Source organism: Hypanus sabinus, chromosome 1 (genome assembly GCF_030144855.1).
Source record: "Hypanus sabinus isolate sHypSab1 chromosome 1, sHypSab1.hap1, whole genome shotgun sequence".
Classification (NCBI taxonomy): Eukaryota; Metazoa; Chordata; class Chondrichthyes; order Myliobatiformes; family Dasyatidae; genus Hypanus; species Hypanus sabinus.
This window is the reverse complement of record NC_082706.1, coordinates 161,669,286-161,688,520: the sequence shown is the minus strand read 5'-3', so window position 1 is coordinate 161,688,520 and position 19,235 is coordinate 161,669,286. Positions and strand designations below refer to the sequence as shown.

The 19,235-nt window shown below is 38.4% G+C and overlaps 1 protein-coding gene across 7 annotated transcripts in view; it reads right to left on the bottom strand.

Moving 5' to 3' along the window:
- Positions 1 to 19,235, bottom strand: part of LOC132399553 (protein EFR3 homolog A-like) — a 154,625-nt gene that overhangs the window by 113,373 nt on the left and 22,017 nt on the right. For 2 of the 7 annotated variants that reach the window (XM_059980081.1, XM_059980072.1), the window contains exons 3-4: positions 7,717 to 7,793; positions 616 to 743 (exon numbers count right to left, since the gene is read on the bottom strand). In XM_059980081.1, coding sequence (XP_059836064.1) covers positions 616 to 743; positions 7,717 to 7,793 — 205 coding nt within the window. Of the gene's footprint in view, positions 1 to 615; positions 744 to 7,716; positions 7,794 to 8,202; positions 8,292 to 8,635; positions 8,718 to 17,301; positions 17,440 to 19,235 lie in introns of those variants that run through there. The other 5 variants (XM_059980053.1, XM_059980036.1, XM_059980063.1 and 2 more) reach the window with 5 other exon arrangements.

Sequence of the window (19,235 nt, the reverse complement as noted above, 5' to 3'; positions counted from 1 at the left end):
AGTCCTCTTCTGCTTCATCTCTCCAACCACAATTTAATTTGTAATTTCCGATCTTAACTACACTCTCAAGACCTCTACAAACTTGCCAGTGTTCTCTTTAAACTTCTTATCTCCCAAAATCACTCACAGGACCTCATCATTCCTACATCAGTACCATTACTTCTGCATCTTCACCCTCCCCCTTCAGGCTGCTTTGCATAAACTCTGGCAGCAAGACAACATACCACATAGGAATCATTTCCACAGCCAGAGGAATGCCAATCTATACCCCTCACTATTGTCCTCAGACTTTTTCCGTTCCTTTTGTGGAGTTGAGCCAATCATGGTGCCACACTCTAATTCCAACTGGAAAAGGCAAAATCTCTTAATGGGCAAGATGGATTGTGGGGTACTCCGGGATTATCTGCCTGTTGTTCCTAACAGGTCAACACCCATGTCATCTTTATCTACATATACAAGGTGTGATGTGACCAAAATCAAAAAACTCACGATCCATTTGGCTTTGAAATTGTCAAGGTAATTTATTGAAGACCTAATGTCACTCAAATCACTTTTTAAGTAAGTAACACATTGAAATGTGACAATGTAGTTTTAAAAAAATTAATAGCTACTTACCCGTATCTATGCCTGATAACATCCCGACTGAGCCTTTCTGCAAGATACTTTCCTATTCGATCCAATTTGTCTGGTGCTGAAACTGCATAAAACGTCAACTTCTCCATGTCAGCCTTCACAAGACCATCCTAGTTAGAAAGTACTGAGTAAGTTAAGAAGCATTTTTTTCCCTTTCAATGCCATTATACATTGAATTTCCCCTCCCCATATGTTATTACTGAAACCAAATAATGTACTTGTCAGGATAATAATCATATAGCATTGGTGCTCCCAGCCTGCCTTCCCTGCCATAAATTGTACTCTTTTTAATCAACAACATACTTCAACCAAATTTTCAAGCATCAAATGTTGTATATTACAAATTCATGAACTCATATACAATTCATGCTCTGCATTAAAAAATCTTTGTTACAAAAACAGAAAGACAAAATACCTGGCACCACTAGGCTTTTTTATTTGATAAAAGCAAGAATTCAGTTTTAAAATTCAAAAAACAAATGCTTTTCCTCTGGGGAAAAAGCAAAGACATCTTTGTACTCAAAATTTGCAATGATTCACTCAGTGGCATGGTTTAATCTATTCATTAATCTTATTTCCTTGAATCTCAAATATAAAAGGCATGCATAACATAATATTTAAGAATAAAGCCCCATCTATAGATTTATATTCATGGTATAGGCAACAGTATTTTTGCTCTCTATGTATTCTAGCCGTCTTTACAATTTTGACCATTAGGTGGTATTATACTCCTTGATCTGTAACACATTCACAAATGTTAAAAAAAATCTGCTTAGAAGCCATATTGTTCAAAGAACAGCTTTCCAAACAATGTTTATATTCATTTACCTCTTGGTATGTATACTTCCATTCCACCACTTTCTTTTTAAAGGGCAATTGTTTCTGCCTACCATCCATCCCACAGTCTCTTTGATCCACTACCGACAGATAGGAGGTGCAGAAGCATCAGGACTAGAATTGCCAGACTGGGTTAACAGCTTCTTCCCTCAGGCTGTGAGACTAATGAATACCCTGTCACCACCATGGTCTCATCAATAGGACAGCGAGCTGTTTACTGTACTGTTTACCTGTGCTGTGCTTTACTACATACATTTTGAATATTTTATTAACTTATTTATAGTATAATATTTTACTTTATGTGTGATATATATTGTGGGTACACCGTGGTTCAGAGGAATGTGGTTTTATTTGGTTGTATATACGCACAGTCAGATGACAATAAACTTGAACTTGAATTGATTTAGAATCATGTATCAACAATAGAAAGGATCAATCCAACTAATTTAGTGGAGATCAATTCAATTGGCAGTCTATTTCAAGTATAACTCATTTGCCAGTTCTCACTAAGTCAAATGAAATAATCAAAGAACAGATACCTTATACTAGTTTGAAACACGTCTTCGTTGTAGAGTAGGCATTGACATGACAGCAATATTTAGTATATTTCTAATTCTCCCTCAATGTTTGATACACTTTCCCAGCAATTGATACAGCTACCACCATAAGGTATATTAAAAAAAAACAAATGCCTTCATCTACCTGACACAGGATCTCTGTTGGGATTTATATAGTATGGTCTCCTTCAATACCCAGTTTCTGACCAGTATTTGTAATGCATTCTCCATCAATCTATTCTGCCCTTTGAATAGCACATTAATGTAGTGATGAAGCAAGCACACCAGCAGTTATTCTTCATTAGGAGTTTTAGGAAATTTTGTATGTCACCAAAGACCCAAGCAAACCTCTGCAGCTATACAGTGGAGAACTTTCTGATGAGTTTTGACGCTGCCTGGTATAGAGGCGCCAATGTGCAGGAGGCTGTAGACTCGGGACAGCTCCATTGTGGACAAAGCCCATACACCTCCGACGATATCTATAAACGGCAGTGCCTCAAGAAGCAACATCCATTGCCAAGACCCCACACCATCTGGGACACACCTTTTCATTGCTAACATCGGCGAGGAGGTAAAGGAGCCTAACGACCCACAATGAACATTTTCCCCTCTCTGCCATCGGATTTCTGAATGGACCATTAATACCACCGCACTATTCCTCTTTTGTGCTATTCCCTTTTGTAATTTTATAGTAATGTTTGTCTTGCACTGTACTGTTCTCACAAAACACTAAATTTCATGACATACATTAGTGATAACAAACCTGATGGTGATCCAAATTATCTTAGTCCTACAAATGCTTTTTGGACATTTAGTGCTCAATTAGATCATTCAGCAAAATGGCTGAAGTGAAAAGCTATTAAGTGAGCAGAATGACTGTACATCGGAATACCAATCTCACCCTACAATAACTATATAATTGAAGTGATACAAACAAGATTTCCTTCAAGTAGCAACTTTTAATTCACATCTAACAATCCACTTAGTAAGAACCAGTAATGGACGGTATAATTTCCATTGAAACAACTCACCAGATCAATACCAATCATGAAGCAATCTTGAAGGGCAATTTCAATCAGTACAATGAACTATTTCAAACATTTTGACAAGTATAATAAAGGTCATTATTAACATGAGAAAATCTGCAGATGCTGGAAACCTAGGCAACACACACACACACAAAATGCAGGTCCTGTAAAGGGGAATCTCCCGAAATGTCGACTATACTTTTATCCATAGATGCTGCCTGGCCTGTTGAGTTCCTCCAGCATTTGCAGTATGCTGCAAAGGTCATTATTCTCTGGTGTGTATTCACAGGTTGTATTTATTTTCTTACTAATGTAATTTCTCTCACTAATCCTGGAGATTGAGGGGCATTTTCTCACACCTGATGGCAAAGTTCACCCCTTCTGCTCCAAAAACATCACTGACTAACATTTCATGGTTTTCCCCAATCAGAAGCCCAGGATGGACAATGAAGTCCAGATCAGAGGCATTCAAGTATAGAGATCAAGAATGCTACAAGCACAGCAGGTATGATCTCCGGAAAGCCACCTCATGGACATATTGGAGATTCCGGACTAAACTGGAATCAATGAGAGATGCTTGACAGCTGTGGCAGGGTTTGAATGCCATAACCTCCTACAACAGTAAATCTTGCAACATAGGGGACAGCAGAGCTCCACCTCCAGATCAGCGCAATGCCTTCTAAGCTTGTTCTGACCACCAGAATCAGGAACCGTCACACGCCCCCATGTCTTCCAATAATCCTTTGGTCTCAGTATCTGAAGATGTCGTGCGGACTGCCTTCAACAGGGTGAATCCAAGGAAAGCATCTAGTCTGGCCAGAGTACCCGGCCGAGTACTGAAGACCTGTGCTGACCAACTGGCCGGTATATTCACGGATATCTTCAATGTCTCACTGTGGCAGTGTGTGGTACCCACCTGCTTCAAGCAGGCTTCAATCGTACAGCCGAAAAGCAGCATAGTAACCTGTCAGAATAACTGTCACTCAGTCGTACTTGCATCTACAGTGATGAAGTGTTTTGAGAGGCTGCTATTGAACTATATCAGCGCTTGTCTGAGTGGCATCTTGGACCCACTCCAATTCACCTACCAAAGCATCTGCTGTAGACCTGTTGCTATCTTGTTGGCTCTGAACATAACCTTATAACATCTTGACAGTAAAGATGCATACATCAGGATGTCCTTTATCAATTACAGCTCAGCATTTAACACCATCATCCCCTCAAAACTAATCAGGAAACTCCAAGACTTGGTCCTCAACACCCCTGTGTGCAACGGGATCCTGGATTTCCTCACTTGTGGACCTTAGTCAGTCCCAGTAGGCAAAACCATTTCCTCCACTATGTCCAGCAGCATAGCAAGGATGTATACCCCACTGCTCTACCCGCTCCACACATACGACGCTGTGGCCAAGCACAGCTCCAACACCATATACCTGTTGTGGGCTGTATCAAAGGTGGAGATCAAACGGCATTCAGAAGGGAGAATGAAAATTTGGCTGAGTGGTGTAATAACAACAACCTCTCACTCAATGTCAATAAGACCAAGAAACAGATTGTAGACTTCAGTTGAGGGAAACCAGAGGTCCACAATCATCGAAGGATCAGAGGTGGAGAGGCTCAGTAACTTTACCTGGGTGTGTACTGGCCCCATCATATAAATATAATTGTAAAGAAAGCAGAACATTGCCTCTATTTCCTCAGGAGTCTGCAGAGATTTGGCATATCAAAAACCTCAAAACTTCCATAGATGTGTAGACGAAAGTGTGATGACTGGCTGCATTATAATCTGGTATGGGAACACCAACGACTTTGAGTAGAAATAAAAAAAGGCAGTGGATTTGGCCCAGTACATCACAGGTGAAACCCTCTCAACCACTGAGCACATCAACATGAAACATCATCATAGGAAAGCAGCATCCATTATCAAAGATCCTCACCACCCAGGCCCATGCTCTTTTCTCACTGCTAGCATCAGGTCGAAAGTCCAAATGCCTCATGACTCACGCCACCTGGTCCAGAAACAGTTACTACCCCTCAATCATCAGGTTCTTGAACAAAAGGGGTTAACTACACTCATTTAAGAGCTCTTATCTTATTATTTCATACTCCTTATTGATGGATATTTATTTATATCTGCACTTGCACACTTTGTTTTCTATCGATCCTACTTACAGTTACTGTTCAATTGATTTGCTAAGTATGCCCGCAGGAAAAGATCTCAGGATTGCATGTAGTGACATGTACACACTCAGATAATAAACTTCCCTTTGGCATTGACAATCTGAAGCATTAACAGATGTAATCTATGGCTAATAATCTATAATTCTTAGGTTAAATTAGATTGGACCTCTGGACAATCACAAGTTTTCTATAATTAATGACTTATGCAAACATTTTTTTCTAGTATATCAATTATTAAATTAGTCCCAGTGAAATAAAAAAAATGGACAGAATTTGGTTAGTTTACTAAATTACATTATATGTCTTTTGGATTAAACCATAAGAAACAGAAGCAGACTTAGGCCATTCGACCTATTTAGTCTGCTCAGCCATTCCATCATAACTGATTTATTGTCCCTTTCAATCCATTCTCCCTGAAACCTTTGACACACTGACAAATCAAGAACTTATCAACCTCCGATTTAAATATAGCCAATGACTTGGCCTCCATAGCCAACTGCAGCAATGAATTCTCCAGATTCTCTACCCTCTAACTAAAGAAGCTCCTCCTCTTCTCTGTTCTAAGTTAAAGTCCCTCTAGTCTGAGGCTGTGCCCTCTGGTCTTAGACTCACCTACTATAGGAAAAATCTTTCCTACTTCCACTCTATCCAAACCTTTCAATATTTGAGAGTTTTCAATGAGATTCCCCTTCATTCTTCTAAACTCCAGTGAGTACTGGCACATAGCCATCAAACATTCCTCATATGTTAACCCTTGCATTCCCTGAATCATTCTCACGAACCTCCTCTGACCCTCACCAAGGCCAACCCGTCTTTTCTAAGAGAAGGAGCCCAAAACTGCTCACAATACTTTGTGTGGTCTGACCAATGCCACATAAAACCTCAGCATTACATTTTTGCTTGTATATTTTAGTCTCCTCAAAATGAATGCTAACATTGCATTTGTCTTTCTTACCAGACTCAAAATGCAAGATATCTTTCAGGAAATCCTGCACCAGGGCTCCCAAGTCTCTTTGCATGTCAGATGTTGTGAGAGATCTCTCCTTTTGGAAAAACAACCTACACTTTTATTCCTTCTACCTAAGTACATGACCATACACTTCCTAACACTATATTCCATCTGTCATTTCTTTTCCTATTCTCCCACTCTGTCAAGTCCTTCTGCAGACTTCCTGCTTCCTCAACACTACTTGCCCCTCCACCTATTTTTGTATCTTCTGCAAATGTGCCCACAAAGCCATCAATTCCAGTATCCAAATCATTCACAGATAACATTAAAAGAAGCAGTCCCAATACCAACCCCTGCAAAACACCAGTAGTCACCAGTAGCCAACCAGAAAAAGGCCCCTTTATTCCCACTCTTTGCCTCCTGCCAGTCAGCCAATCTTCTAAATGTTAGGATTTTTCCTGTAATACCATGGGCTCTTATCTTATTAAGCATTTGCACCTTGTCAAAGATTTTCTGAAAATCCAAGTAAACAACATCCACTGTTTGTCTATCTTCCCTGTTATCTCCTCAAAGAATTCCAACAGATTTGTCAGGTAAGAGTTACCCTTAAAGGAGACCATGCTGACTTTGGCCTATGTTACCATGTGCCTCTAAGTTCCCCAAAACCTCATCCTTAATAATGGACACCGACATCTTCCCAACCTGCAATTTCCTTTCTTCTGCCTCCTTCTCTTCTCAATACAAAATAAATTATCAAAGTACATATTTGTCACTATATACAGTCCTGAAACTTATTTTCTTGCAGGCATACTCAATAAATCCAATAACCGTAATAGAATCAATGAAAGATGCAGTAACATGGCAGACAACCAGTGTACAAAAGATAACACACTGCAAATATGAAAAGGAAAGAAATAATAATAATAAATAATCTAACGAACAGTAAGTATTGAGGACGAGGTGAAGAGTCTGTGAAAGTGAGTCCACAGGTGGTGGTAACAGTTCAGTGATGAGGAAGGGGAATTAAGTGGCAGAGGGCCTTCATGATGGATGCTGATTTCCTATGATGAAACATTCCATGCAGATGTGCTCAATAATAAAGGACATGGCTATATTCATTACGTTTGTAGGATTTTCTGTTTTAGGACATTGATATTTCCATACCCCAAGCTGTGATACAGCCAACGAGGAAATCTGCAGATGCTGGAAATTCAAACAACACGCACAAAATGCTGATGGAACACAGCAGGCCAGGCAGCATCTATAGGGAGAAGCACTGTCGACGTTTCAAGCCGAGAGTCCTGACGAAGGATCTCGGCCCGGAACGTCGTCAGTGCTTCTCCTTATAGATGCTGCCTGGTCTGCTGTGTTACACCAGCGTTCTGTGTGTATTGTGTGATACAGCCGGTCAAGAATGGAGTGACATTTGCCATTTGCGATTTTCCTGTCCTCCAGAACCATTCCAGAATGTTGTGATTAGCTTAAACATTTATGATTGAAAAAAAAATTCAGCAAGTAAAAGTTGACTTACTTTTGGATCTTCAGGGAAAATGTTATCCACCAGGCGTTTGTATCTTGGGCGCAATGCACCACAGCAGCCACATACTCCTGCAGAAAGATATAAAAATAAACAGGCTTTAAACAAACTGGTAGAGGGTGGATTGCCAACAGCAGAACCACAACAGCAGTAGCAATACAAGGCACACACAATTCAAGCAGCAAGGAAAGTAGGATTACTGCATCAAAAGAATAGAGCAGGAATTAACTGGAGAAGATCACAGCAGCATCATGGTTTGCATGTGGGCTAATAAGGGAACTAATGAAAAAGTATGGCAAGTTACAGCTGGAATATAGGTTATGAAAAAGGGGCTATAGAAGACACCACCTGTAAACACGGGCAGGAAATGGGACACAGTCAGGAGAGAAAACAAATTAAAAAGAGCAGAGACCAGTCATGGCAATTGTGTAGATATTGTTACAGCTCTACAGACTAGTTTTAAATATTTTAAGTACTTACTATAGCATTGCAAGGGAATCATTACATGCTGGTTGTTCAATATATTGGATGAAACAGAGGAGGAAAAACTGTGGGAAAATCTCAAGAGACTGTAAAAGAAACAACAGCAATGGTGGACTTCAATTACCTTAATATAGACTTGGGACAGCAGAGGGTATACAGCACAAAGAAAATGGAGGGCAAGATTCACAAAAAAAAAACTGTTTAAAAGGTAAGCTTTATTAATTACTTGTTTCTACTCAACAAGTTCGATGGATCTAATTCTGGGAAGTAAAACAGAGCAAGTGTAGTGTCTTTCAAACACTCTCAATGGTAGACATAGGGATATGCAGGTTTTCAGATTTGCACGCGCGTGTTGGAACATTCTTCCCACTGTTTATATTTAATGTATTTTAATATCTCTGCTAATGGTAAATAATTTTCAAAAATTCACCACAAAGGTTCTCTTAGTTCTCCATTTCCCTCCACATCATAAAGCTGTCCCTGGGTGCTTAATTTGCTATTATTCTCTCCTGCTGTAGATAAAAAGCAAAACAGTATCAAAAGGTATGGGAGAGAGAAGGGATTACAGAAATACAAAAGGGACAATAGGACTCTTGATTACTCAATAGCGAGTGGACATGCATCCCGTGTGCCAAATAGCATCCTTCTGTGTTGTAAGAAACATCAATGCAAAAACTTTGCAAAGGGTTCACAGAGTTTCACTGGCTTGATGAGATGGAGGGATATGTGGAAAGCAACAACACTGGATGGCATTCTTTGCCCTTTGAGAGAAAAGGGATTATGGAGTATAATACAAGTTCAGTGGATTCCATTTAATTGGGCCACTGGTTAGTCTTAATCAGGACAACTCGTACAGAACAAAAACAAATCAAGAAAATAGTTGGGATTCTGTTTATTTGTGACACTATGAGGCTTAACTGGGGCAGGAGACTAGCCGAACAGGTTCTAACTAGCGTCAGTTATGCAAAATAATGGTCGATAGACACTACACCATTCTTAAAGCAGACAGTATTCAAATAGCTCCAGTGTGTGTTTGTGTTAAAAAAAAAATCAGTGATTTTTGTCACTGATAGTTGATGAGAAATAAGCAAAAAGACAATTCAGAACTGTTTTGCTCACTGCAGCTTCAATCTTTCAGGCTTGGAAACGCTAAAAAGCTAAAAAGCGTACAATGAAATTATCTCACTTCGACATCAAGTTAAGAAATATAAAGTATTTGAAGGTATCAATAAATCATCTTGAATGTTGCAATGTAAATGAAGATTAGGATGTAACCATTGAAAGAATTATATGAAGACAATCCATTATCTGCACTAGGTGTCTGCACTGATTTTGTTCATTGTATTGAATTCCTCTGTTAGTAACTATCACGAACCAATACATAGTTTTATAGTACTGTAGTACCATTGGTGTTGTTCCAATTTGTTCTGTATTTCTTTAAATACACAATTTGTTAATTAGTTTGCCTTTTAAAAAAAAACCTTTTTAACTATTTCGATGAAACTTCGGTTAATTGCGGCAGCCGTTTAATTGGGCCAAAATATACTAGATCTGATTGGTCTCAATTCACCAGAATCCACTTTATTCAAAATGTGGAATTTTAACTAATTCCTGTGGCAAGTCTGGGTGACCCATTAAATCACATGGTGTTCAACTTCTAAGTTTTAACAGTGAGTGAATGATGAAGGTGGAGGATTACAAGCTTTACATGCAATTTCTGTTGTTATAGCATGACTACATGGGAGAAATATGGCAGAGAAATGACAACAGAAGGGTGAATGATGACAGGAAGTGCATTATATACTGTTGCTGACGATGGCCACGTCATCCACCAGAAGTGGATATATATCATGTGATTTATGCATTCAGAAAGGGGCAAATGCTTTCTACTCTAATCCAATATCTAGGGTCACGATATTTTGACCAATTCAAAACATTGAGAGTAGCTAAACTTGGGTCTGGGTAGCAAACTGGAACAAAATGACAAATCGAAATTGTGTTAACATCACTTGTGCTAATCTCATTTATCTGGCCCATTTACTGTAGATTAGTACAGCCTGCTGATGATTTTCCTGGGTCAAACTGAAATTTTTACACTATGGTCCAATATACAACTCTGACACTCAGTTTTTCAACTCCCATCAGAGGTAATGATAACTATAACCAACAAATCAGAAGGAAAGCTGTGAAGAAAGACATCTAGATAGATAGATACTACTGTATATTGATCCCAAAGGAAATTACAGTGTCACAGTAACATTACAAGATCTATAGCTGGACCTCAGAACTATCACCTCAACAATGTGTCATTAAGAAAGATGAACGATTAAAGATTAGCCTTATTTGTCACATGTACAATAAAGCATGCAGCGAAGTGAGTTAGATCGGTCAGCAAGGATTGTGCTGGGTAGTGCACAAGTATTACCACAATTCCAGCATCCACATAGCATGCCTACGATTCACTAACCCTAACACGAAGTCTTTGGAAACCAGAGTGCCGACGCAGACATCTGAATCCTGATCAGTGCTAGCTGTAATAACTAGACTATCTTGCCACCCCCGTGTTCACTCCATAAGGTATTATAGGCAGATTATATAAATAAGGTCATCTTCAGTACGGTGTCTACAAGTGAAACTACAAGACACTTCAGGACTTAATAGTTTTTTACCTGAATATAGATTCTAAATGTCACATTTAAGGGCATATTGTATTCAACAGTAGGGATCCTCAAGTGTTTGGTTCTTAAGGATAATTTTAGAAAAGTAAATAACATTACATAATTGGGCAACAATCTAGGCCTGAAGCCATTCCAGGTTAAAAAAAATCCAAAAGTTGTCAACACTGTAGTCATGACAACTGGGCACTGGTAAATCAATTGTGTATTATAAAAAAAAACTTAAGATTAAAATTAACCAATTCAAGGCCAAAATAAAAACAGCAATGACTGCTTTATATTTTGTGCAAGACAGGGCCCATCCACAATTGAAGAAAAACATCTATAGGTTATATTCTCTTTCATGCCAGCTCTTGGACTAAAACCACTTAGCATTTTATGAATGGTTAAAGAAAGGTTTCCCTGTAGACATCAAAAATTTAATCTTAATTATAATGCTCAATTCCACTCGTCAGGAAATCGGATCTGAACACGGAGGGAGAAATATCATTTATCATTTTCAATTGTCTCTGAACCCATATCGTATTGAAACAAAAACCTTAAATACCACTTTAATTACAAGAACTTTTTTTTACTTTTAAGACAAGCATTGTGCAATAATCACAATTCATGCCACAACCTGTGCAGCTGAATCTTTATGATGAGAAATGAAGTTGTCACAGACAATGCCCAAACTGCTGCTAAGAAACTAAGTTTTCAATTGCAAACAATCACAAAATTCAAGCTTTTGCAGTTGTTGCTGCCAAGGGTTGTCTTGGTAGTACCTCAGGTTTCAATACTGACATGGAATCCAGTAGTCCCAACAAAGCTAGCCTTAAATATAGCATGTTATGTAAAAAGAAATAACAAGCAAAGAAAGACTGAAAAAAATGATTTGCCTTGTGAATTATCCAATTTCAATGTAATGGATTAACATACTTCAGCAGAATGACACAACAATTCTAAAGGTTTTTGACGGGAAAATGAACTTCCGATTAGTCATGATCTTAATGAATTCTTCCATCTGTATTTGCATCCTGGTTCCTTAAATCTTGGTGAAGATTTCTGAGCACTACAGAAACATGGCAGGGACATTTGGGAAGTAGCATCCTATCACCCTTCATAAAAGGTGTCACAAATGTCTTTGACAATTCTTTTCCTTGCCATCTATGCTCTTCTACATTTACCATAACATAACACTGAATTTAATAAAGGAAAACAGAGAGAGATTGTTGGTAAGAACACTTTTTTGGCATTTAGAGATCCACTCAGCAGCATAAAGAATTTCTGATCTGGCTGAAAATATTGTCCTAAGTGACAAACACCATTTCTAAAATGTTATGAGGTCAAATAAGATTATAAAACATGGGAGTAGAATTAAGTCATTCAGCCCATCGAGTCTGCTTCATCATTTCACCGTGGCTGATCCATTGTCGCTCTCACCCCAGTTCTCATGCCTTCTCAAGTAATGTTTCACACTGACTAATCAAGAAACTATCAACCTCTGCCTTAAAAACACCCAATGACCTAACCACCAGTGGCAATGTATTCCACAGATTCACCATCCTCTGGCTAAAAACATTCCACCTCATCTCTGTTCTGAATAGATGTTCCTTGATTCTGAGGCTGTGCCCTCTGGACCTAGACTCACCGACTATAGAAAACATACTCTCTATCTAGGCCTTTCAACTTTCGATAGGTTTCACAAAGATTTCCCTTCCCCCCCCCCCCCAACTCCCCCCAGTTCTTCTAAATTCCACTGAGTACTGGCCCAGAGCCATCAAACCCTCCTCATACAATAACACTTTCATTCCGGAAACATTCTTGCAAACCTTCTCTGAACCCTCCCCAATGTCCTCAGATAAGGGGCCCAAAACTGCTCAAAATCCTCCAACTGAGGCCTCACCAGCATATAAACATCAACATTATGCCCTTGCTTTTATATTCTAGTCCTCTCAACCTGCAAGTTAACATTTAGGGAATCCTGCACAAGAAGTCTCAAGTCCCCTTGACTTCGAAATTTCTAGTCCTCTCTCAGTTTAGAAAATAATCTATGTTTTTGCTCCTTCTACCAAAGTGCATGACCTTACACTCACGACACTGTATTGCATCTGCCACTTCTTTGACCATTCTCCTAATCTGTCCAAGTCCTTTCTCCTCAACACTACCTACACCTCCACCTATTTACGCATCATCCTGAAACTTGGCCAAAAAGCTATCAATTCTGTCATTCAAATCATTGACGTACAACATAAAAAGAAGCGGTCCCAACAGCAACCTCAGTGGAACATCTCTCATCACTAGCAGCCAAACAGAATCATGCCCTGTTTATTCCCACTCTTTGCCTTCTGCTCAACTTTTCCTTAAAGAATTTCAACAGATTTGCCAGGCAGGATCTTCCCTTACGGAAAACATGCCAGGTTTGGTCTATTTTATTAATTTAATGTTATTTAGGTAAATCCATCTCATACAAATGGAGGACCTAAAACCAGTATGCTATGCCTAAACAATGAAAACTACAATGGGATGGAGGAGGATTTGGCTAGTGTAGACTGGGAACACATGTTATACGGTGGGATGGCTGAGGAACAGTAGAAGACTTTTAAAGAGATTTTTCATGGTGCTCAACAAAACTATATTCCAATTAAAAGCAAGGACAGTAAGGGTGGGGAGAGCCAGCCATGTATAACTAAGGAAGTAAAGCAAAGCATCAAACTAAAAGCTCATGCATACAAAGTTGCCAAGACTGGTGGGAAACTGGAAGATTGGGAAAACTTTAAAAAGCAACAAAAAAAAAATCACTAAGTGAGCAAAAAAAGAGGGAAGCTAGATTAAGAAAATAAACAAGCACAAAATATAAAACGGATAGTAAATTTTTTATAAAGCGGAAAAGAATGGCTGAAGTGAACATAAGTCTCTTGGAGGACAAGAAGGGGGAATTGATATTGGGTAATGAGGAAATGGCAGAGGCTTTAAGTGACAATTTTGTGTCGCTCTTAACAGTGGAGGACACATCTAAATGCCAAAGAGAGATGTTATGGATGCGATGGGAGGCAAGGACCTTGCTACAATAGCTACCACTGAAGAGGTAGTTGTAGGCTTGAATTTATACAGTCCCCAAATCCTGATGGACTGCATCCCAGGGTACTGAAATAAATGGCAGACATTATAAGAGAGGCTTTAGTGATAATTAACCAAAATTCTCTGAACTCTGGGCAGGTCCCGGCAGATCGGAAGACAACGGATGTCACACCACTGTTCAAAAAAAGATGTAGGCAAAAAGCAGGAAACTACAGGCCAGTTAGTTTAACATTTGTAGTTGGGAAAATGCTTGAAGCTATTATTAAAGAAGAAATAGCGAGGCATCTGGAAAGAAATCAATCCACCATGCAGAAACAGCGTGGATTCAGCAAAGGCGAGTCCTGTTTGACAAACTTACTGCAGTTCTTTAATGATACAATGAGCACAGTGGATGGATAGAGGGGAACAGATGGACGTTATTTACTTGGAATTCCAGAAGGCGTTCGATAAGGCATCACATATATGACTTATCCATAAGATACAAATGCACAGAGTTGGGGGTGATGTATTAGCATGGGTAAAGGATTGGTTAACCAATAGAAAGCAGAGTGTTGGGATACATGGGTGTCACTCTGTTTGGCAATCAGTGGTGTGCTGCAGGGATCGGTGCTGGGCCACAATTGTTCACGATATATATTAATGATCTGGAAGTGGAGACCAAGTGTAGTGTATCTAAGTTCACTGATGATACTAAATTGAGTGGAAAAGCAAATTGTGCAGAAGATAAGGAGAGTCTGCAGAGGGATATAGATAGGTTAAATGAGTGGGCAAAGGTCTTGCAGATGGAGTACAATGATGGTAAATGCGAGATCATCCACTTTGGAAAGAAAAACCGAAGAGCAAATTATTATCTAAATGGTAAAAAATTGTAGCATGCTGCTCTGCAGAGGAACTTGGGCATAAACCACAAAAGGTCGGTTTGCAGGTACAACAGGCTATTAAGGCAAATGAAATGTTGGTCTTCATAGCAAGAGGGATTGAATTTAAGAGCAGGAAGATTATGCTGCAACTATACAGAGTGCTGGTGAGGTTGCATCTGGAGAACTGCATGCAGTTCTGGTCTCCTTACTTGAGGAAAGAAATACTAGCTTTGGAAGTGGTGCAGAGAAAGTTCAACAGGTTGATTCCAGAGATGAGGGGGTTAGACTATGCGAAGAGATTGAGTTGCTTGGGACTGTACTAGCTGGAATTCAGAAAAATGAGAGGAGATCTTATTAAAAAAAATTAAGATTATGAAAGCGATGAGGCAAGAAAGTTGTTTCCACTGACAGGTGAGATTTGAACGAAGGGACATAGCCTCAAGGTTTGGGATGGAGATGATGAGGAACTGCTTTTCCCCAAAGGATGATGAATTTTTGTGGAATTCTCTGCACAACGAAGCAGTGGAGGCAACCTCAGCAATTTGTGTATTGTAGGGGAATTAAAGGTTAAGAGGAAAAGACAGGTAAGTGGAGCTAAGTCCATGGTCAGATCAGCCATGATCTTATTGAATGGCAGAGCAGGCTCAACAGGCCAGATGGCCCATTCCTGCTCCTATTTCTTAAATTCTTATGTTCTTAAATTAACACAAAAATCTATTTAATAGAAATAGATTAATAGTAGCCCAACAGAATTGTGAATATATTTACATAAGTTTTAGGAGATGCAATTTGTACATTAGATAGACTAGTAATAAAATAGGCAAAAGAATATTTCTATAAGAATACAAAATGTGGCAAATAAGACATAACATTGCATAAACAAATCAGTGATTTATCATATGGTCATATTGATATAAAATGTATATAACTTGTGTTTCCTGTACTGTAGATAACAGAACTTTAAGAACAGACATCAGATATCAAAGAGCACCTTGCCTTCTGCCACTGGTAATTAACCCCCTGTACCTACTTGATGAGAAAACTAATAGAAAATCCAACATATTACTTAAAGAAACTGAAAAATAGTGTAAACATTTAAAAATGGCCAGAAATATTCAAGGGAAATACATTCTACTAAAGGTTTAGAACAAACCAATCAGCAGGGAAATACCACAGATGACAAAACTAAGCATGAAACTGAAGCCAAAGTAAAAGAACATACTCACACCATGCATATAAACAGAGGGTGAATAAATACAAGATGTCCTTTAAAACTGAAATAATTGAGGATCAATTGCAGATCCTGGTTGACCACTCATTGAATTCTTTGCAATAGACAAAGTTAATCTAGTAATGCAATATATTTAGATATCATTAAACTAATGATATGTAAACTCTCAGCTACAGTCTGGAGTCAGAAAAAAAATACCAAATGAATAGCAACATCACTACAAAACAGAAAATACGAATGGTTAAATGCTACCAAAAGGATACAAAGTAACAAGGGATGCTCCATATGAACTAGCGATGAAATCACTACTCTTCACCATTTACTTATGGTTTAACACTGAATTAAAGATACAACTTCAAAATTTGTAGATCACACAAACATAGAAGGATGCAACAAAATAGAACACTACTCAAAACTTTGTGACCTATATGCACAACTGGCAAAAGGACTGCAGTTCAAGAAGTTAAGCCAACAGATGTAGGTAGAATGAATCAAGAACTACAAGCAAATTATTTAACTAGATAAGGTCCTAAGATACAGGCATCAGCATAATGAGCTATGTAGGCTACTGAGTAACCTAAAAAGAAACAAAGCAGTTTGAATTCCTATAATGAAAAGAGATGTTGAACATGTAGATCTTTGGAAATGCAACACTACCAGTTCTTAAGTGCAAGATTTTAGAGAAGATGCAAAAACAAATAGCACAATACCAGAAGCGCAACATTAATCCTATCAGAAACTGAATATGCTGCAGCTCCCATCTCCAATCAGAAGACTGGAATTACTTGACTGAAGACTTTGAAAGTTATATAGAATTTGGCATGCAAAACCAAAGAGATCAAAACCAAAAGCAGAAGAGATCAGAAGCAGGAGCCAGGAATATACTTACCAATTAATAGAAATGCAGGAGAAACCTCTTAACCCAACCAATGGGACTCAATCACTAAGTAGGCAAACAGTACTGATGTAAAAGTAGATGAAGAAAAACAAAGGAGTTTCTATGGAGCATGTCTGGGTATGGACTGGCTGGCTCAAAGGGATTGTTTCTGAGCTGAAAATGCTACGTAAATAATAAATGCAAGATTTTTGTTTAATTCAATATCTACTGAAACTTTTCTGGAATTTGAAGTGGATTCTCAGGCAATACATCAATGAATTAGGTATTAATAGTATGTACTTTGCAGATACAAAACTTATTTACCTCCTAGAAAAAATATTACAATCTTCCAGACAAAAGCAGAAACATATAATGTGCTTTATTCTAACTTACCACATGACAGCAATGGTCTTGGTTCCCACCCAGTGTTAAACCTGTAGACTTGTTCAGGTTCAGTTCTTGGTACCTGAATATACCTTCGCATCCTGTACACTCTGTAGCTTCAGACTTAAGACTTAGATTTCACTGCACCTACAGAATTGTATACCCATAATCAGACATGTGATCTTTGAATTCCATTTACAGTAATACTAGACGACTTATCGGATAGACTACTTACTAATTAGCATCAAGGATGGCCATTGGCTACACAAACGGGATGCCAAAACTGTGAATATATGGCCTTAAATAATTAGCTTTGATGTAAAAAGAACTCTCAGTACCAGAATGATACAAATCATATAGTCCAGAATGAAACTAACTGTTACATTAATGAAAAAAGCATCTTGCCATTCAACGAGCTATTCACCAAATGGTGGAGTTTTGTTTTTCAATTTAACAGAATTTAAATTGACTAGTCTTAAAAATCTTGTAGCCTCAGCCACCTTGGAAATGAAGTACCAGTAATGTTAATACGCCAAACCATAAACTATTTGCTGTTTCATGATCTCTGCAGAAACAAAATAAATGGCAACAGTCTCCTCCGGTACAATTAAGGTTTAAAAGTAGACTAATGATTAAGGAGCAACACAATGCTTCCAATAAAGATGAGCAAATGTGCTCATTGCGTTTTATACCAATGTTCTGCATTTATAATTCAACAACTGTCGGGGATACATGAAATAGTAACATTCAGCTCCATAAAGTTAGACCAATAAAAGACCTTAAAAGCATGGCAACAGTTAGTAAATGCAGATTCACGGATGTGTCACAAAATTCGATCACTCCTGGCCTAAACATTTTATCAGGAAGAAATTGGCTCAGATCAATGCAACAGCTACAGCAATTCCTCACAATCTTAATACAAGTACTTTTTTTTAAGAAAAGTAGAACAATAAATGTAATATTCAACCTGTTTGTGCGCCCAGATGATCGTGGTGTACAGAGCAATGGTGGCACGAAAAGGCAACAGTGCCTAGCGTGGTCTATCACATCAGACAGAAGATGGTTAAACCAGTGGGAAATTAATATGCAAACAGGCCCAAGTCCTGGATGAGAGTTTTAAAAAAAAAGGATGATCCCAACAAGTGTTTTACTGGCATGCAAAACATAAAAGGTGCAGCTGATAATTTTCCCTCGACAGAAGCTGCCTGACTTGCCAAGTTCCTCAAGCATTTGATACATGACATTCCACGAGGAAATCCACTTGTGTTTTCAGCCAGATGTCAAATCAACTGTGCATTGATTCATTTTCCATGTGCTCATTCAAAACAACTTCTAAGAGCCTTTCCTCACTTTCACCATCATCAATACAAACAACTGTTTCCCTCAGAAAGTAGTAATTTCTTGTCAACTTTTCTCCTGGATAACAAACAATTTTTATATCTTTTTCAGGCCTTACCTATTTTTATTCATAAGACATACTTTGATTCTTTAGATTCAATTTTAACCTCTTATACTTGGAATAATAAACAAGCTAGTTTAAGTAAAGTTTACTTACAAAGAAATAAAGAGATGGGTGGACTAGCCCTACCCAATTTTAGGTTTTACTATTGGGCTGCCAATATAAGGAATATTACTTTCTGGTCCTATTATATTTATCGTAAAGATTGCCCATCATGGGTCTCCTTAGAATTTAATTCTGTAAAAAATTCCTCTACTGTCTACTTACCCTTTTTGATTAAAAAAAAAATGAGCTCATGGGCAACAACACCAACTCCACCACTGCCCCATAGTCATAGCCTCGCAATCCAGAAAGGATCTGTTTGTTCTATCCCCGCCTATAATTCATTCCTTAATCTATGCCAGTATTTTATCCTCAATTCTGTACACTTGAATTTTGCTTAATAACCAAAAATCTTCTGAAACCCAATACACTGTATGAAATG